Raw genomic sequence first — 22,346 nt, forward strand, 5'->3', positions numbered from 1 at the left:
GCAGGAAATCTTCAATGGAGGAAACGCACAGGTCCGATTCTCTAAGCACGGTCGTGCAATTGGAAGCTTGCTCATGCTTCCACCAGTGCAGATTACATATTTTCATTCGTCACGCCGAAGACATATCCAAGACAACCCAGAAAGGGCTTTTTTTTAAAATATTGTAAAAAAAAAAATATTACCGAAATGCGCATGTTCTATATTATTTACAGAAATGCGCATTTTGGAGGAAAACGGGAAAATTTTTCCTGTTTTCTATTTTTTTATTTATTTTAATTATTAAATAAGAAAACTGAAGATACTCTCCCATTTTTGATTTTTTTTAAAAAATAAAAATAAAAAGTGGAAAACAGGTGAAACAATCCCATTTTCCACTTTTTTAAATAAAAAAAAGGTGAAAAAGGGTTTCTCTCCCGTTTTCACCAGAATATATAATATATATATATATATATATATAATGGCTTTATCACTTTACTAACGGCTTTATCAAAAAAGAAAGGAAAAAAATCTCTCGCTAGTATTAACACTTTCTTAGCAATGTATAAATATTTACGTTGAATTATTTTTATTATTATTTTTATCTAATACTCATTTCCCACTTCATACTATCTCCCCCTCCATTCTCATTTTCTCCTATTTTAATCTTATTTCAAGTTTTATTTGTTCGGGTGTTTTATACTTACACGTGTACGGGATTTCTGTTAATAATTTTCGATGCCATTCTTAAGATTATAGAGTGATCACATTTCATCCATTTTGTCGAAAAAGGTAATATATTTTTATACTTAGATAACCTTGAAATTAATTATATGTTAATAATTATATTAAGACATTAGTTTCACATAATCATTTTATTATGTCATAATTATTAATCGTATTAATAATTATCTTATTAGCGCCCCAAGCATGTTTAATTAGATAACCCACTATATTTTTAGGGTATTTTTTTATTAATAATTGTATTATGTCATAATTAATAATTGTTATATTAACCTCGAAGCATGTTTATTTAGATAACCTAGTATATTATTCGGTTATTTTTTATCAATAATTGTATTAAGTAATTATTTTATATTAATAATTGTATTATATCATAATTATTAATCTTATTAATAATTATCTTATTAGCACCCCAATCATGTTTAATTAGATAACCCACTATATTTTTAGGTAATTTTTTTTGTTATCAATAATTATATTATGTCATTAGGTTTTATGAATAATTTTATTATGTCATAATTAATTATTGTATTAATAATTGTTATATTAACCTTGAAGCATGTTTATTTAGATAACCTAATATATTATTAGGTTATTTTTTATTAATAATTGTATTAAGTCATTATTTTATATTAATAATTATATTCTGCCATAATTATTAATCGTACTAATAATTGTTTTAGTAGCTCTCCCAAACATGTTTGCTTAGATAACCCTATATTTTTAGGTTAATTTTTATTAATAATTGTATTATGACATTATATTATGTCATAATTAATTATTGTATTAATAATTGTTATATTATGGCCGAAGCATGTTTATTTAGATAACCTAGCATATTATTAAGTTAATTTTTTATTAAAAATTATATTAAGTCATTAGTTTATATTAATAATTATATTATTTCATAATTATTAATCTTATTAATAATTATATTATTTCATAATTATTAATCTTATTAATAATTATATTATTAGGTTAGATAGATGATGTATTACATAAATAACACACCAATGTTTCTCTTTTCAGCTGTAACTCAAAATTAATAAAATACTGAAATTAAGTTTCTTCTAAATTAAGAAATGAATCAAAATTTGATGAAAAACCTATCTGAGCAAATATTAGATCTTAAAATTGTATCATAACTGAGTATTATTTAAAAAAAATATTATAGCATTATCTTATTTTTAATTATCAAAACAATATAGATCAACTTGAAGTTTGAAATATGATCTAAAACCTGCGATCAAAGGCAGGCAAAAGTATCTGACTTTTCTTTCACTGCTATGAACAATATTAGAGAAATGAATAATTATTTAAAGAAAAAGAAAGAAAACCATACGCCCTTAATTTAACAAGAGGGGCATTTAATTATCTTATATAGATATAATAGCACGAAATGTTATGGGGGTGTTTTGTTAAGTGAGAGGCACATATTCCCTCCGTTCCTTTTTAGTTGTTACATTTAACTAATTCGCACCGATTAAGAAAAATTGGTTAAAATTAGTTGATTGCTTATATTTTATAAAAAAAATCTATTACTTTCCAAAATTACCCATATTTAAAACTCAACTAATAGAATATATAATTTAATGTTTAGTTGATTGTGATTTATTGAAAATTGTACAAGTACATTAAAATAAATTATAAATTTGAAAATAAATTATTTAATGTAGCACAAAGTTTCTAATGTGATAAATAAAAAAGAACAGAAAAAAGCTCTAAAAGATGACAACTAAAAAAGAACGGAGGAAGTAAATTGGAAATAAATGACCAGCATACTTGATGAATGCTTTTTGGAACAAATGAGGGGAAAAATAAATATAAAGAAAAAGAAACTAGCATTTCACAAATATTATGAAAAAAAATCTCTAATTTAACAAATAGATATTCATCAAAGCTTCATATAACATCAATGCAAAGCATTAATTTAAACATATATAAGAACATCAAACATCAGGGAAGCAATGATAATCGAGCATATGACAACCGCCACTACATACTAAAGTAGAAAAAAGTAACCCAAAAAAAAAAAAGCTTCAAAAAGAAATTCAGAGATTTAACTAGCATTGGAAGAAAAATATATCTACCTTCAAGAAAAACCATGAAGATTGAGGGCTATGAGTGAAAGCCCGAGGGTCGGCCGCTATTTATAGGGCCGATTGGGAAGGTCTTTGTCTTGCTTTGAAAATGGCCCCATTAAAAGCTGTCTGTCTTAGCAGTAGTGTGTTATTGTGACCAAACGCTTATAATTTCAATTCCACCAAGCATTAATTTTTTGTTATTAAATTATATTTTCTTTACATACCCGCATGCAAAATAAAAGGACGCATATACATTGAATGGATTTTTTTTCCATTTCATTAATATCTTGACAAATTAAATAGTGATTCTTATATATATATATATATATATATATGCATACGGTATTGTATCATTAAATTATTATTGAAAAGATCTCTTTAATTACCACAAACTATATAGAACTGTATATATCTAAAATAAATTAATTTTACAATTTCGGAAAATTTAAGTGCAAAATATATAAATATATAAATTATATTAGAATTGTTAAATATATAGATGTGTGTATATACACTATAAGAAATATATGAAAAAGGCAACAGAGTAACTACTATAAAAATATTCCATCGTTATTTATATATAATGGCTACAAAACCAGCTTTGGATTATTGACGGAATAGGATTTTATATGTTCAATTTCTCTTTGCTAAATTATCGACGGAATGCTTAAGAAATTGTAATGGAATGGAGTTGAATAGCAATTGAAAGGTAGCAACAGAATATTTCCATTGCGATTCAATTGCTAGAAGTTACGTGCCATTTATTTGCCGAAAATTTATGTTCGAAATAAATTGTTATCAAACTAGTAACGCATACATAACTCGGGTGACTTTTTTGATATAAATTAAAGTTGGGTTATAAAAAAAGAAACTAACCCAAAATTAGGTAACCTCCAAAAAAATCTACTCTAGATTTGTGACAATATAATTGTTTTAAAACAGAAATATTAACAAATCTTTTACCATTCTTAATATGTATTACCATTGTTAAATTATTGAAAACAAAATGATTTGATGATGAATAGGCCCCATCATAGCACTAAGAATTAATTATATGAAAGAAGGAAAACAAACGTAGTCATACAGACAAAAGTGACTTTAATTCAATTATTTAAGGTGATTCCAAAATAAGATCGGCCATAGACGAAGGATAGCAGTGTGGGCCCATCTGAATGTATATATACAATTTAGTTTTAATTTATATATTTAAAGTCATTCCAAAAGAAGATTGGAAATGGACAAAAGATAGCAAGTGTGCCCATGTAAATAATGTGCATATATAAATATCAAATGCCAATGTGGCTTTAATTCAATCGTTTAATGTTTATGAAAGTGAAGGCCTTTTCAATAATATACAACGACATGGGTGTGTGGAAGGCCTATCTAAATTGCCATGTTTTTTTTGTTACAATGTTTGCTTTAAAATACTCATAAAATTTAAAATTTATTTAAGATAATTTAATCATGGATCTTAACAACAAAGTTTTTTTAATCGTACAACTGTTTAAAGAATAAAATATAAAAATAAAAGAAGACGGAGAAAGAAAAACAATGCCATTGAGTAATTTATTTTAGGAGATATCAATATTAAGTTAAACATTCTATTTATCATGGGATAATGAGAAGTGCACTAGATAAGTTTAGTACTTGTAGACATAAATAATTTGCAAATAAAAAAATATTTAACTAGTCGTTAAAGATTCATAAGGATTTGTATGATATATGTGTTTGATGGTTCCGGTGGGTCGTGTGAGAAGATACGTCACTCAAAAACCCACTCAAAGATTGAACACACACATAATAAAAAAAAGAGAAAGGAGATATGCACATTGGTAACTCAGTTCGGTACAACCTTGCCTACATCTGGAGGGCCAGACCCAGAGAATCAATCCACTAAAAGAGGTTTAAGAATAAAGAGTACAAAGCTCTCTCACACTCTCAAGACAAAGTATATCTTCTCAAAATTGCCCGATGCCCACTTTCCTTAACTCTCACCAAAGGGTTTCTCACTCCGTGGCTCATCCTAAATCTTTAATCAGGTGTGCATGCATACTCACTTATGTAATACTGAGATCTTTATTCATTTAATAATTTATTGATTATATTGAATGTTTATTGAATCCATGTGTGTGTGTTGTATGATGCAGACACCAGGATTGAATGTAGTGACAGAGATGGTAATAGGGTATCGCTATCCAGGGAAACCATTAGCAAATGTTGCATTCAAAACTTATGGATACATAAGCATGACTCAAGCTCTATTTTTACTTCAAGATCTCAAGTTAGGTCATTACATGAAAATACCACCCAGATCCATGTTTATTGCCCAGGTAACTAAATGCTCTACCACCTACTTCATTTTCTTTTTCTTCTGTGGAACACATGCAGATGCATTGCATAAATGTCAATTACAACATGTTTGCATGAAATAACATTGGATGAAATAATGAAGCTTGTAGGAACAATAGTGACATCATCGGTATACTTCGGCACCGCGTGGTGGCTGCTAGAATCAATCCCAAACATTTGCAATGATGCCCTTCTGCCGGAAAGCAGCCCATGGACATGCCCGGGCAGCAATGTGTTCTACAACACCTCCATCATTTGGGGTGTCCTCGGTCCTTTACGCATATTCACTAAACTAGGCCTCTACTCAATGATGAATTACTTCTATTCCTCATCGGCGCGCTTGCTCCGGTACCAATTTGGCTTCTTTCCAAAAAATTCCCGGAGAAAAAATGGATTAAAGACATCAATATGCCGATATTGATCGGTGCAACAGCGTATATGCCTCCCGGCAAGATCGAGTGAACTATATTACCCGGTTTGTTGTAGGATACATTTTTTTAATGTGGTGATTTACAAGAAGTATAAAGGTTGGTGGACAAGGCATAATTATGTGTTATCGGCGGCGATGGACGCCCGGCGTCGCCTTCATGGCCATTCTTCTCTTCTTTAGTTTGCGGTATTTTTAACATCTATGGTGTAGAGTGGTGGGGAAATGCTTTGGTGATGATCACTGCCCTTATGCTACTTGTCCCTACTGACTCCCGGGGTGATCAGGGAGGGATGCCCTGTGTTTCATTAACTAGATACTCATTATCTTTTGCATCATTTGGTTTGTTTGCCAGGCTTTTGTGTTTATTGAAATTTTCATCATGGGACATTTTAATTAATTTCATTTGAGTGGTTTGTTAATAGATTGGTTATGTTATGTTATGTTCTTCATTTGATATTTCACTTCTGTTTGTAACACCCAGTTGCAACATAACCCACTTTCCTGAACATGACTGAGTTCTAGCTAGTTGCACTCGAATCTGCGACCTTCAACCTTCTCGGTTCCTTCATTCCGTCTCATAGCAATTGACTCGACCTGAGCTCCTCCTGCCTGCAGTTGCTTCTTTCCTCACGTCACTTTAGTAGGTCTTTTCTCCCGAGGAACATACCCACCAAGGCACACGCGACCATCTCACCAAAGATAATCACTGAATATCTCCCGATATTCTTTCCAAACTGGGCCCAAGTTTGGTCTTCCCAAAATGATCTTCGTTTGATTCATGGAAACATTGTTACTAAACTTGATCTCATCTTCATCCAAGTTTAGCCTTTAATATCTTCAAGCATGATCTCAAATCATCCATGCTTGGATCTTCAAATCTCTAATCATATCGCATGTAATCTTCAAACAATCTCCATACATGATTAGTCTCCTTGAATAGTTCCACCCATAGATAGCTCTTGGATCTTCCTTTAAATTGTGTTGCTAAATATGGTCTTGATAATCACTTTGGATTCTCCTTACCTAATTTAGTTTGTGTCTTCTAATAGCTTCATATCAAACTAAGTTTGTGTCTTCTAATAGCTTCTCACCAAACTAAGCCTCATGCAATCTTCATAATCTTGAATAATAGAATATTCCTCTTTTTCTTTAAAATAGATCTTTCCAAAAAGGAGTTCTATTAAAGATATGATTTATCATCCCGGATCTTACCAAGGATAGATAAACATACTTTAAATAAAACTTACCCTTCTTGAAGAGATTCTATAGACTTGACACACTTTCCAAAAATAGTTGATCATCACATGACTTCATTTAAAGGAATATCTTCTAAACATAATCTCCACCTTGATCTTCTAGCGATTGTATCTTCACATGTCATGACATCAATATTTTGCCACATCATCATCCTAATCTTTACTTCCTTTGTTGAGTCATCATTGCCACGTCACCTTCCTCTTGCATGTCACTTTTTGGTTTGTCATATAATGTCAATCCATGTCAATAGACTTAATAGTGTTGATAAATAGTGTCAGTAGAACACTACTGGATAGTATGAGCATGTGCCATAGATACATCGATGGTGTTAGTGTATTCAAGTGTGACTTGTTATAATCCAATCACACGGGTTTCAGTCTTTGATTGTGCATGATTGTGATTACTTATTATGGCCATATGAGTGGTTTTTGACCTGAGAAATCATGATTATATTGTGGTTGTGACGTTTAATCTATTATTAGAGCAGTTAATTATATATTTTCATGGCAAGCAAATCCTCAGTTGATTTTCATGAGTAGAGAAAAATATTTCAATTTTCATTGCGATGTAAGACTTGGAGTACCAAATGATAGTGGACCAATTTGGCATGAACTTAAAACTATCAATCCATATGATATTAATGGGCAGGAACCAATTTTAATAGCATGGACCATAAGTTCAGGCCACATCATGCACATGATATCAATGAGTAGGGACCAATTTTATAGTTTTCGTTACTAATGAGACCAGGATTAATACCATATTAATTTGTTGTTAGAACAGTTACTCTCCCATTTTTCGTTACTAATGAGTAGTGACCAATTTAATTTGTTGTTAGAACAATTAATACCATATTTTCATGGCAAATTAATACACACATGATTTTCATATGTAGGCAATAAACTGCAATTTTGGTAGTGTTAGTGCAACTGCACTATTATTGGTATGATTTGATACCTAGACAAGATAACATGGCATATATGATGACATGACAAAGTGACATGGCAAGAAGTCTTAGCTTGGAGGAAAATATCTTGAAGATCTTGGAGAAGCTATTTTTGGTATGTATTACAACTTGAAGATAAGATCATATCAAGACCATATTTAGGTGATTTAATTGAAGACTAAATATGGATGGAGATTAATTAAAGAAATACCTATCAATGGTATGATTGACGGCTATTGAAGGTATGATTTGAAGAAACCTTAATGAGTATGATGGAAGATTATTAAGGGCAAGTTTTGAAGACATGCCTATTGTTGGCATGATTGGTTGATTGATTGAAGATCTTTCTTGGGAAGATTTGAAGGCCAAACTTGGATGAATTGAAGATCAAGTTTGGTAAGTTTCATGGAGACGAGCAAAGGACGTGCGCCCCCTTGTGAGGGGACTGTGTTGCGAGGAACTGAGGAGGTAGGCTAGTTGCCAGTAGTCAGGATCGGGAGATCTAGCTACACCGACTCAGACTAAGCATAATCGGGAGATTGATGGGTGTTGAGGTCATTTGTAATGTAACCATAACTCAGTTGAGTCAGCAGTCAGGGCCATGTTGCAATTCATGTTATAATAGGAATTGCAATAGCTAATTTTGGAAGGTTTTTAAATTAGTAGTCACGAAGATTCTAAAAGAGGTATGTGCTATATTTGATATGTTGAGGTGTCTATATAAGCTGCCTTGCTCTGAGATTGGAGGGTCTCTTGAAGAAAGGAGAATGTGTGAGCACTAGACAATCTAGAGAAGATAGTGATCTTTATTGTTATAAGAGTAAGTGACAATTGTTTGTACTCATTTATTTTCACCTCTTTTAGTGGATTATTTATCTCCGGGCTTGGCCCCCTAGACGTAGATGAGTGGACGCTGAACTGGGTTACCAATCTTGTCTGTCTCTTTTTTGCTTGGTTTGTGTGAGCTTTCTATGAGTGTTTAAGTGTTCTCTAAACCACAAACCATATCGACGGAACTTACAAGTGGTATCAGACCCTACGTCACCGTGTTCGCATTTGTTTCAAAGTCGGCAAGATCCGAACAAGTTCTATTGATGACCAAAAAAGAAGGAGCTTCTGTTACACGACCACCATTACTAAATGGATTCAACTATCCATATTGGAAGGCACGTATGAAGGCTTTCATCAAATCCATTGATGAGAATACATAGATTGCCATAAAAGAAGCATGGTCTTCTCCTACTCTAGTTGATGAAGATAAGAATGAGATCATAAAGAAGAAAAGTAACTGGAGTATCGAAGATATGTGTAAAGCTAATGCCAATGGGAAGTCTCTCAATGCAATCTTTGGAGAAGATGATGAGAACCAGTTCAAATATGTTGCAACTTGCGAGTGCGCCAAAAAAGCTTGGGAGATTCTTTAAACTATTCATGGAGGCACAAACTTGGTAAGAATATCTAAACTTCAAATGCTAACAACTATGTTCAAGAATCTCAGGATGGGAGAAGATGAGACAATAGACATATTCAATGCCAAGTTAATGGATATTGCAAATCAAGCCTTCCAACTCAGCAAGAAATACTCGGATAAAAAGCTAGTCTGAAAGACTCAGAGATCTCTAACAAGAAGATTTGATGGAAATATTTCTGCAATAGAAGAAGCTAGAGACATCATGACTATGAGACTTGACGAGTTAATGGGATCGCTACAAGCATATAAGATGAATCTCAATCTAAAAAGGAAAGTAAAAGATATAGCCTTGAAGGTAGATGTAACAAAGCAGAAGGAACTACAACAAGCTATTGAAACATATGATGAAAATAAAGGAGATAAAGAAATTGTCCTTCTGTCAATAAAACTACACAACATGATCAAGAAATACAAAAACAGAAGGCAAAAGATTTAAGAAAAAATATCCCCTTGGTGAAGAAAGGGAAGAAGTTGAAGATCATCAAAAGAAAGTCAAGTGTAGAGAATGTGGAGGATTTGGACATTACCAGGCCGAGTGTGCTAACACTTTGAAGAAGAAAGGAAAGTCACTCAATGCTAGATGGTGTGATGATTCAGATGGTAGCATGGAAAAAGACGATGAAGGAAGTCTGAGCAACCATCATACATCTTTTCCTGCTGTGATGAATGGATCCAAGCTAGTTGAGGCATGATCGCATGCTAAGAAGCATTTTTCCGATGCTTAAGAGACCTCGTGTTGCTGCCAATGTCCCTCTTGAAAACACAAATGATGAAAAGGATATATATATATATATATATATGTTATGTATGTCTCATATACACAAGGAAATGAGTAGATGCAGGAACAGAGTAGAGTGGAGCGACGACATCTGTCCTATTGGTGGAGTATCGGTTTGATAGGTTGGGGGTGCGGTGTCAACGCCCTGTGGTAGGATGCAAGGGTAATTTGTATCTAGTTAGGATTATAATTTAGTAATCCTATAATTTGTATATGGATAGGATTTGTATCCAGATAGGTTTAGAATATGGATATGTTTAGGATCCAGATAGGGTTAAAATCCTGATAGGTTTGGATTCAGATAAGTTTAGGTTTTTTCTATAAATACATGTAACCCTAGTCTTTTGTCATTTAGAGGTGAGAGAGATGAGACAAGTGAATAAGAGGAATACGGGCGCTCCACTCCCGAGGACGTACGCACATTGCCAAACCTCATAAATCTTGTTTGTTTGTGTTGTTTTATTGTTTTCTTGATTTCCCTTGTGGATACTCTATTTTTCTAACAATATATTTATCTATATATGTGTTTGGTAGACTAATGTCGAGTTTTATCTTGTTAGAAGTGTGGGTAGATTTAAGATTTTAATAATAATTTTGTTCACAAAATAAACAAAAGTGAAAGCAATAACAAAAAGTCATGTTAAATTGTGCTAAATGTGGTGCCAAAAAAATTGTTAAAAAGGTGTGAAAAACGTGCCAACAACATGCTAAATACTGAAATAAGAAAAGTGTATTAAAACCTTTGGCAAATATGGAACCTGAAAGGAGTGTCAAAAATTATGATAAAGTTTGGCACAACAATTAAAAATCGTGTCAAAATATATTTGCCACCTATGCTACAGGTACAGATATTTTTTTGTGTCTAAGTCATTTTGATACGGTTTTTTTTTATTTATATATGTTTCAAGTTTATTATGCCAATTTGATATTTTTCTTAGTGTAGGCACATGCTACTAAATTGCATTACTGATTCATGACTCTCTTTTCTTTTGTTTTTTGTGTTTATTAATTAATAACTCCAAAAATTGATATTCCATCCCTAACAAGGTAAACTAACAATATCTCTATTTATATAGACAGTATGTCACATTTCATTTTTCTCCGAATTTAAAAATCAAAAGTTCAAATACTACGAAGGAGTTACCCATATTTATCAAATATATGTATGTATAGAGCAAAAACCAAATGTTTTTCGAAGTTAATTAGTTTTTGAATCCAAATATATTCACTAATATAAGTGTTATTATTATTTTTTTATTTTTTATGGTTCTGAGTTCTTCACCACCGTTGTGTTATCAACCCAGTACTTGTTTATGAGGCCCAATTTTGATCTAGCAAATAAAGATATGTATTTCAAAAAATATTTTTTATTATGTTTCTCTTAGTATATGTTGTTAGTTTATGCCCAAAGTCACACAGCCTTCACCCCGCTATACAATGACATATGTGAAATGTTAGTTTACTATTCAAGCATTGTTTAGAAATTTTAAATCTATAATTGTCACGCCCCGAACCCGGCTCAATGGACCCTGGACGCCAATAAACGGCCGTACATCTACAAGGCTGAAGCCAAGTAGACATACAAGGCCTCAAAACCTGATCCAAAACAAAACAAACAATCTAACAAAACTGTGATTTCAAAAGTCAACATCAGAAATTTACAAAGTTTAAAATTCCCAACTTCAAATACAAGTTGGTGTTCTATATAAAAATCAAATACTCACACAGGCAAAAAGACAACTCAGATTGAGAAGTGATCAAGAATACAATCTCTCGCTAGCTCACTAAGATGACTGCTGTATTAATCACTCTGGATCTGAAAAAAATTCAACAACAAAATTATGAGCTTGATAGCCAAGTAAGTAACCCACTAAAAATAACTAGGATCACCAAAAAGATTTCCAGAAATTCAGAATAAAAAACCAATCATATCAGGTATTACAAATATTTATCAAAATTGTAGTTCATGAAATCAAAGAGGTTCATCAAAATACAATTTAATAGCAGACAGAAATATATGTCTCCAAATTACTATGGCCAAAACAAAATACCAGAGATCATTTTTTTACCTTCAGTGACCCGAACCAGAATATCAGAGTTCATTTGTTTACCCTCGGTGACCCGATCCAGAATATCAGAGGCCGTTATTCTTCACCGACGGAACGGTGCGAAACTATAGTTTCTTAACAGAGTCAGAGTTTCATGTCGACATGGTCAGTGTTTAACCCCCAATGACAGAGTTATTGCCTAGTTAAATGGAGACTAAACGTATTTATATAAAAATAACTTTGTTATCCAAAAACAAAACATAATTTCATAATTTTAGAAATTCAGATAGAATTTCAAATAGGTCAGGGCAGAATAGAATTTGTAGAATAATTTGTCGAACAAACATACAAGCATATGCATGATCCCATTTGTTTACAGTAAAAATAATCCAGTTATATTCAAAACAATTTACAAACATAATAATTTAAAGAATAACATACATGATCAGAATGTGGCAATTAATGTTTCGGGAAAGAAAAGTAATTCAACATTTTAATAAGTATATAATAACAGAAACTGGATCAAACCCCAACAAATGTTTTAATATTATATGAGTAAGCTTTAAAAGAATTTAAATAGCTTCAAAATTGTCGATAATCAGAAATTATATATATACATATACATTTATATGTAGTGTTACTTACCTGATTAAAGCCTAAAACTCCAAATCTCACACTGAATCAAGTTTCTCATAATACCCTATATTGGGAAATAGCCTATTAGTTTCATAAACAAAATGAATTTTACAATAATTATGGGTTTGCAAGAAAGCTTTCAGAAGGGTACAAATGTAAAAATCAAACTCTCATTATACTCTCCCAAATATGGATCCTGCGAGGGTACAATAGCAATTATCCACTATAAGGACATATGAACAATTTCATAATGACTGTCGAGTACTAAATCCCTCACAACTTTACATATACTTTTCCAAATCATAAATTTCAAGATTCTGAGAAATATAGACACCTAAGACAATGGCATCCGAAATCCACATTATTTAGAGAACTACTCAAATTATAACATTCATTTGAACCTTCAACTATTTCTGTAGAATTATAATTCTGACATATCCCTTTCAAACATGCATATCTTTCAACCTACAAATCCAAAAGCTAAACAGAAAAGTTTCTTAGCTTTAATGCTGGCAAGGATGTGAGTACAGATCAACATAAAATGCTAAAAAAATCAATAGAAGATCTATTATCAAAACAAAAGGCTAAACAGAATCAGAAATTATAAACATGGTTTGAAAATTATGCTTAATGATGATAATCTGACAAGACCTAATAGCTATAATTGAGGATTTAAAAAGAACTCATAATACAAAAGGAAGATGATAACATAAAGAAAAAATCTTGTCTAAGGTGTAGGTATTCTACGATCACCTACCTGCTATCTGGATCTTATCGTCATCTCCACTAGGTAATCCATCAAAGAGAAAGGGAGACGCGTTCTCTTACTAAATTTTAATGTACGCGAACTCCCAACAGGATAAGGCTCAGTAATGGAGATCTTGGTTCAAAAAGAAAATAAAAGAAAAATAATTTAAATCAAACAATACAGATAAAATAATGATATCTAAAATTTAAATATATATTTTTTAAAGTAAATCTCAGGGTGGGGATCTAGTCAGGGTTATATCTAACGATGGGGATCAAATCAGGGAGTGGGGTCCACAACAATGGTACATGATAAATTAGAAATTTGTTTATTGAGTTTATGTTCTATATTTGGTCTAATTATAATTAATAATGGATTTTCCTGATTTATTTTTACAAAATGAAGCAATTGTAGTAGAGTAAATCGCATTGGGTTTCTTTTCTCGTTTCTCGTTATGTTGTTTTAACAAATCTCGGTTTTGAATAATGAAGGGGTCGTTTGGCATTGTTGCAAATTTTTGTTTTTTGTTTTTCAATTTCATGTTTTGGAAACAAAACTCAGAAAACATATTTGACACATTGTTTATTTTTTCAAAAATTTTAGCTACAATTCTCATGTTTCCAAAAAAATAGGTAACAACTTTTTTATGTTTTCAATTTTTTGGAAATGTTTTCCTCTTCTACTCTTCTCTCTCTCTCCTTTTAATTTTTAATTTTTATTTTTTTTAAAATATCAATTTTTTTTTACAAATTAATGCTAATAATTTTTAAAAATATATTTTAAGAAAAATATTTATAAAATTTTATTATTTGGGCTTGATATTTTACAAATTAGTTTATATTGTATAAAAATTATATTCATAGAAAGTAGTTGTGAAAATTATTGTTTGACCCTTGATTTTCATAAACTACGATATAACATGTGAAATACATATATATATTGAAAAACTATTTATGAAAATCTATTGTTTGAACTTTTGACTTTTTATTTGATCTTAAAAAAAATATATGATTATGTCTCTATATTGCCTATCGTCTCTCTTTATTTTATTTTTTTAAATCTGATGGATCAATTTGAATATATATATATATATATATATATATTAAAATTTTAAGGTATACCCAAAATATTTTTTAGTTTTAAATAAATCAATTTTTATGAGATGGTTTTTACCCATACAATAACAATCCATGTTATTAATTTTATTTAATAATATAATCAATCAAACTAATATAAAAAATAAAGCATTATAAAAAAAATTTGAAATATGAGTTAAAGAATAATAAAAAAAAAATGTGATAATAATTTTGTGCTAACCAAACGTGTTATTGTTTTTAGTTTTTTAAAATACACGATAGCTAGTGTATCCAAACATGTTTTTTTTTTAAAAAAAATTAAAATAAAACAAAAAAAAGTATTAAAAAAAACGAAAACATAAACGATGCCAAACAACGCCTAAAATAATATCAGCGTATCCCAATATGCACTTAATTAGAAGTTTAATATTTGATTTATGATAAGGATTCAACTATATTATAAATTATTAAATTGAACTCATTCTTTGTATTTTCAATCAATTATTTATATCTAATTTGTCTTCGTCATGTGATTTCGCCACCAAATTATTGAATTTTTTTCGTTTGTCTTTGATGATCTCCCTTCAAACTTTTCACAAATAAAGGGGACATTATAATGGACCTTCTATTATTAATTTTTATTTTTTATAAAAAAGATAAGTCATGTAAAATTGTTATTTAAAAAAAAAACATGGTATACTTACTACCAAAGATTAATTGATCATCTTATTTATGCGGATTCACCTGTCGGGCGTAAAGATTAAGCTACAAACCCGCTCTCAAGGTTATTTGTTAGTTCCAGTGATGTGGTTTGTGATTTAGTGAACACTTAAAACACTCAAATAAAAACTCACACAAACCAAGAAAGAATGAGACACACAAGATTGGTAACCCAGTTCGGCGTCCACTTACCTACGTCTGGGGGGCCAAGCCCGGAGATAAACAATCCACTAAAAGATGTAAAAATAGTGGAGTACAAACACTTGTCACTCACACTCTCAACAATAAAGATCACTACCATCTCCAGATTGTCTGGTACTCACACACTCTCCTTCAAGAGTCACCCAAGAATCACCCCTTACAATCTACAAGCAAAGTAGTTTATATAGACGCCTCAACGTCCCAAATATAGCACATACCTCTTTTAGAATCTCCGCGGCTACTAATTTAAAAACCTTCCGAAATTAGCTGTTGCAACTCCTGTTGTAACATGAATTGCAACATGGCCCTGACTGCTGACTTGACTGAGTTCTGGTTACGTTGCGGACAACCTCAAGACCCATCAACCTTCCGGTCATGCTTAGTCCGAGTCGGTGCAGCCAAATCACCAAATCCCAATTGCCGGCAACTAGCCTACCTCCTTAGCTCCTCATCACGTAGTCCCCTCGCAAGGGGAGCACGTCCTTGTGCGTCTTCCATGAAACTTGCCAAACTTAGTCTTCAACCTTCCAAGTCTGGTCTTCAAAGATTCTCCAAACTTGGGGGTCCTCAAATCTTCAATCAATCTTCATCAAGGATTCTTCAAATCATATCTTCAATTAGCCTTCATTCATACCATTGATAGATCTTTCTTCAATTAAGCTCCATCCATATTTAGTCTTCAATCACATCTCCTAAATATGGTCTTGATATAATCTTGTCTTCAAAATGTAATGCATTTCCAAAAATAACTCCACCAAGATCTTTAAAATAGCTTCACCATGATCTTCAAGATATTTGCCTCCATGTTATAGACTTACTAAACATAAGTCCACCAAGATTTTGAAGATGTTTTGCCTTGCAAGCCAAGTCTCCATGCCATGTCACCATGCTTTCCATGTCATCAATTATGCCTTGTCACCATGGTTGCCATGTCATCTTGCCTTGGTGTCAAATCATGCCAATTAAATAGTGCAGTTGCACTAATATTATTGATTTTTTTTTTTGCCACTGACCAATGTGTTCGGGACGTCTCAAATCTAAGTAATTAAAATCTCTATAATACACCTTTCAAAATAAAGTTAGTACCACTAAACTAGAGGCCCTTTGGTGAGAACAATTTTTTTTTTTTTTTTACATTCCTTATCTTGCTTGAACATATTGAGAATATGAAAAGTCTGTGTGGAGTTTTCTCAAAACTATTCAATGATCAAGTCCCAACAAATGAAGTTGTTGAAGTTTTCTTTTCATCCTCACTTTCATGGCTGCAAAACATCTGCATCAAAGCCCTGAAGCCACAAACACCAATTCCTACTTGTCATCTTAATTTTTTTTTCATACAAAAGTGAACAATTTCTTTTCATGTTAATTTTTCATTTTTAGATTTTTTTTTAAGTGCTTATAAAAACTTAAATTAATACCAAAGCACATGAGAACAACCCATTTAGACTGGGAACCATGTTTAGATATTGTTGACGTCATTGGTGTATTTACTGTAATTATTAATAGTAGCACAGTAAAATATGGGTTGCACAGTATTTTAATTTAAACCTAATCTACTAGACATTGCAACACCAAAAACTTAAATTAATACCAAAGAACATCAAACCGGGAACTATCCTCATATACTGTTGACATCATTGTTCATACACCCATCACTTCCTAAATATATCTCATCCTTATTCTCAATCAAACTTTTCCAAATCTAAATAAAAAAATTAAATACACACACCCATGAAGTCCAATAAAATTTATATTGAACATTAATATTTTAAAAAATAAGTGATGTTTGTATACCATATATATGCATGCCTAGGTATTTGACATTTCGTAGCCAATTATATGATTTTTTTTATTTTTTATTTTAATAGTTATTTGTATAATTATTATATTTATACATATAGAGGGGACAAAAATTTCAAAGTATTTAGGAGAAAGACTAAACAGTATTTTTAATAAAATTATTTGATAATTTAATGACTTGGTGGGCTTCTTTGGCTTCTTGTAAGACGGAAAAAGAGCAAATTATTTTATATGTAAATTGGATTTTTTTTTCTCTGTTTGATTTTTAGTAAAATTCCAACGTATATATATAAATTTTTACATTTAATTTTGATGTTGCTATGTTTCCACTTACACCCAAATTTCCATGAATGAATTATCACAAAAGTTAAGCTTAGAAATTTACACTTTGGTTTATCTACATTTCAAAAAAAAATTAAATATAAAAATTCACCATTTATTCAGTCTTTTTTCGAAAATGTTTTTAACCATTTCCAATTTTATACATTTTTTAAAATATGATTTATTGTTTAAATTCATTGTTCATGATAATATGATTTTTTTACTCAATTAAGTTTTTGTACAAAAAATTTTTTCCATTTGTTTTGACTTTTATATTTTTAATTTATTAAAAATTATTATATATAAAAACTGATTGATATTGCCTCTACAGTATAATTAACTTCACTGCATTCAAATCAGTGATTTATCCCGGACACAAAACTAAATGCATTAATAAAAACTAATTATCATCTATCCAATAATTTAAACTATAATTTCAAATGCAATACTTTCACTTACATAAAAAATTATGTATATAAAACTTGAGATTTTTTAAATTCATTTACTTATACACAAAATAAAAAATTAACAATAGAAAATTATATAAAATAGATTAATTATAAACTGTAAAATAAATCAGATGTAATACTTATCACAATTAATTTAGATAAAGAATCCAATCGAGATTTTGACTGATCATACTTATTTCATGTATAAGTTAAAATCAAGAGTTCGAATCTTACCTGGAAAATAGTAGTTAATTTCATATGTTGGATTAGAATGAAATATAACTCATGGTTAATTACTAAACATGTATTTAGTACAATAACTTATTATTAATTTTTGAGAATATATTATCTTGTTCATTAATTATGAAGTACATTGACTCAAGTTTTAGGTCATTTGAAATATTTAAATTTTTTACATATTATTTTCTTTACATAAAATGTATTTATATTATTGAAGATATCAACCATTGAATTTTTTTAAATTAAGTATTATTGATTATTTATTGTTTATTTTGTACCCGGTCATGAAAATGTTTTAATCAAATGTTAAAGAAATAAAAAGTATTTCAGTGAATTTTACATAATGTAATACATTGACATTAACAAATACATGAGAAAGGGTTGTTAGTATTACTGATCACTTAAAATAATCATAACCAAATCCACACATCATAAATCGACATCAACAAATACTATTAATAATTATAAAAAAATCATTTGTCTACAAATATTAATTGATATAGATGTATAAATAAATATCCAATTAGATCACTTGTCGTTAGGATTTGCTACTGTGAAAAGACCCCAAATGTGAAATGCAATGATTGACATATAGAGGAAAAATTACTTACGGGACTATGTAGTTTTAAAGTGTATAAGTATGCATGGCTTGCAATTTTTTTTTCTTTTCGGGTGGCAAGTATCTCTTTTTTAAATTTTAAGTTATGGACGGGTAAAAATATAAAACGCACTAATAAGCTTAACAATACTTTGTTCTTGTTTTACTTAGGTTATGTCTTGCAATTTTGCCTATGATTAATAAGTAGTTACTTTTTAAATTTATCATTTTACACCCCTGTATTAAGGTTGAAGTGAACTCAACCAAGTCTTGAGCTCACAAAAAACATGAGGGATATGTTGGCCAGTTAGAAAGTTTGAGAAAGCCTGAGATTTTTCTAAAACTCCAAAGAATCTTTAGGTCAGTGTTGGTTTGCTATCTTTAGGTCAGTGTCACATTGTTGTTTCTGTCTACGGCATGTTATACATCAAAGGGTGGTTGGGCTAATGACAAACATCAAGCTATCGTGCGATCAACTCAATATTTTCTTTGCAGCAAACCAAAGATAAAATAATTTAATAAATAATTAAATAGAAATGAGAGAGAGAGAGAGAGAGAGAGAGAGAGAGAGAGAGAGAGAGAAAATAATAGAGAAAAAAAAAGTTGAAATTGACCTAAATAAATAGTTAATTTCTCGGGCTATATATATATACATATGGCCATTTACATAAACCAATCCCTCACTTCATATAAACTAGAGATAAAAAGATAAGAATGGAAAGAGAGATGAGCACTAGTGTTTCTCTATTCAAAACATATGGAGCAAAGGGAAGGACGCTCTACAAGCTCTATGCAGGCTTTATGCTCCTGTGTATCTTATCTATATTGTTCTATAGACTCACTCACATCCCTTTAGAACATTATAGTTTGACATTTGCATGGATTTCATTGTTTGCATCCGAACTATGGTTTTCTTTCTATTGGATTCTAACTCAATCCGTTCGTTGGAATCCAATTTATCATCAAACCTTCAAAGAAAGACTCTTGCAAAGGTACATACACAATAAAAACTTTTGTATTCTTTTTTTTTTGTGTATTTTTCTTTTATCACAAAAAGAAAGTGTTAACGTTTTACCAATTTTTCTTTTATGTAATGTATAGACATGGGAACGAACTTCCCATGGTTGATATTTTCATTTGCACTGCCGATCCGGTTGCCGAGCCGCCGAGTTTAGTGATGTCAACAGTGTTATCAATGATGGCTTATGATTATCCAAAAGAGAAATTGAGTGTGTATCTTTCAGATGATGCTGGTTCAGAGCTTACTTTTTATGCTCTATGTGAAGCATGCAAGTTTGCAAAGCATTGGATTCCATTTTGCAACAAGTTTGATGTTGAACCAAGGTCACCAAATGCATTTTTCTTCAAGGCTTGTCATTTCTCTTCTTCCGACCTGTCTATCTCTAAGGAGTGGTCCCAAATGAAGGTGATCTATTTTGGCTTTTTAATGCTACATTAATGCTTTTTAATATTTATATGTAATTTAATATGGCATTTATTCCGTTTATACTTAGTCTAGTATTTAAAGTTGTTTTTGAGCCTATGGAATTAATTTGTCTTTTATTCCGTTCAATTATATTTGGGTATATGAAAATTTGAGTCAGCATACGCATGTTTGTAGCTTAAAATATTTTAAGTTACCGACAACCTCTTGACCTATTGATATATATTAAACTTCCTAGGGTAGGGTGTTTGTTTTAAAAAAAACCTGAAATCAAACTCCAAAACAAAGTGAGGGTACATGTTTTTGGTGAGGGTACACATTTATGTATACATATAACAAGAGATATATGCATAAACGTATTCTATAAACTAACAATTTGTGTGGTTTACCCAAAAAAAAAGACTGACAAGCGTAAGTTGGATTAATGAGAAAATTACAATTGAGTTATATTAGGAAATTTATGCATTGTTACTTTATATACGTGTTATCAAATTAACTCAAGAAGAATTTTTCCGATTATATATAGGACATGTATGAAAAGATGATCAATAGGATTGATTTTGTTGTTACAAAAGGCAATGTTCCTCAAGAACTCAAGAAACATCAAGGATTTTACAAATGGACTTCAAACATGACTTCAAACAATCATGATGCCATAATTCAGGTTTTTTTTTTAATTTCTTATATACCATAATTTTTTTTATCAAACATCATACATAAATCAAAATTTTTGTAGTGCTTGCTATTTCTATTTAATTTTATCTTTTTACAGATTTTAGTTGATGGAAATGGTGAAATTTCAGTTGATATTGAGAAAAATTTGTTGCCAAGGGTAATTTACATGGCAAGGGAGAAGAGACCTCAACATCATCATAACTTCAAAGCGGGCTCTATGAATGCTTTGGTAATTTTTTTTATTTAACTAAACAAAACATTGGATAATTTTTTTATTTAATTAATATTAGCGAATAAGTGACTATTTTTGTAATTTTTACCATATTTATGGCTAATTTATTAGCACTATCACCTTTTTTTTTATTAATGTCATTCAATCTCTATATTATCGCCATCATTGTTATTGCCTTGGCATTCTTATAACTACACTTTCCTTACCTTACTCCATATATCATTTCTATTACATCTCCATCATTGAGGGGTTGTTTCTTAGGATTAAGATTTTATATTATTTTGGTAATTATCTACTCATTCATTTGTTATTTATCTTCAAGAAGGATTGTTATGTAAAAAGTGTCAAATATAAATTATAAAAATATTTTTGTTATGTAATTGTTTTATTCTTTATCAATTTTAATATTTTACACATATTTTAATTTTTAACATAATTCTTTATGAGTTATGGAAACGTAGAAGTATTTTTTTTATGTATTAATTCTTTCAATTCTTATTTTGATTTATAGTTAAGGGTGTCATCAAAGATAAGCAATGGCCCAATAATACTGAATGTTGATTGTGACATGTACTCTAACAATTCACAATCAATTAAAGAAGCATTATGCTTCTTTCTTGATGAAGAGAAGGGACATGAAACTGGTTTTGTCCAATATCCTCAATATTTTGACAACATCAGTAAGAATGATTTGTATGATAACTCCCTCAATGTCCTCAACAAGGTGAAGATGTTTCCATTAGCATTTAATTAACATGAATATAGTCAAAATTCTCAATTAATATTGTACATGTGCCTGCACCCTCTTGTGTTTTGTAATAATTAGATTGATCTTCTTGGATTGGAAAGTTGGGGAGGGACAGCATATATGGGAACAGGGTGTTTCCACAGAAGAGAAGCTCTTCAAGGGAGGAAATATAGCAAAGATTACATTGAAGATTGGAAGAAAGATATAACAAGTGTGGAGAATGCTACGGTTTTGGAAGAGAAAGTAAAACATCTTGCTAGTTGCACCTTTGAGCACAACACTCTGTGGGGCAAAGAGGTATCCCTTATCACCCCTATTCTATTCTAATTCTATTATATTATATTCCCATCTAATATAACTTATTGCAGCAACTAT

The 22,346-nt window shown here is 30.6% G+C and overlaps 1 protein-coding gene and 1 pseudogene across 1 annotated transcript; both read left to right on the forward strand.

Moving 5' to 3' along the window:
- Positions 1-4,945: 4,945 nt before the first annotated feature.
- Positions 4,946-5,892, forward strand: LOC120255718 (annotated as a pseudogene).
- A 13,669-nt stretch (positions 5,893-19,561) lies between these two features.
- Positions 19,562-22,317, forward strand: LOC120282749 (cellulose synthase-like protein E6). Its single transcript, XM_039289602.1, has 6 exons — positions 19,562-19,864; positions 19,974-20,298; positions 20,843-20,980; positions 21,089-21,220; positions 21,735-21,947; positions 22,050-22,317. The coding sequence occupies exons 1-6, from the start codon at positions 19,587-19,589 to the stop codon at positions 22,296-22,298; spliced, it is 1,335 nt and encodes a 444-aa protein (XP_039145536.1). The 5' UTR covers positions 19,562-19,586; the 3' UTR covers positions 22,299-22,317.
- The last annotated feature ends 29 nt before the right edge of the window (positions 22,318-22,346 follow it).

Source organism: Dioscorea cayenensis, chromosome 3 (genome assembly GCF_009730915.1).
Source record: "Dioscorea cayenensis subsp. rotundata cultivar TDr96_F1 chromosome 3, TDr96_F1_v2_PseudoChromosome.rev07_lg8_w22 25.fasta, whole genome shotgun sequence".
NCBI classification, from domain to species: domain Eukaryota; kingdom Viridiplantae; phylum Streptophyta; class Magnoliopsida; order Dioscoreales; family Dioscoreaceae; genus Dioscorea; species Dioscorea cayenensis.

Bases quoted from the DNA above. Each gene is read 5' to 3' on its own strand.
- LOC120282749 (XM_039289602.1), top strand. From the start codon at position 19,587: ATGGAAAGAGAGATGAGCACTAGTGTTTCTCTATTCAAAACATATGGA. The intron at 20,981-21,088 runs GTTTTTTTTTTA...ATCTTTTTACAG, and splicing joins ATCATGATGCCATAATTCAG to ATTTTAGTTGATGGAAATGG. The intron at 21,221-21,734 runs GTAATTTTTTTT...TTTGATTTATAG, and splicing joins CGGGCTCTATGAATGCTTTG to TTAAGGGTGTCATCAAAGAT.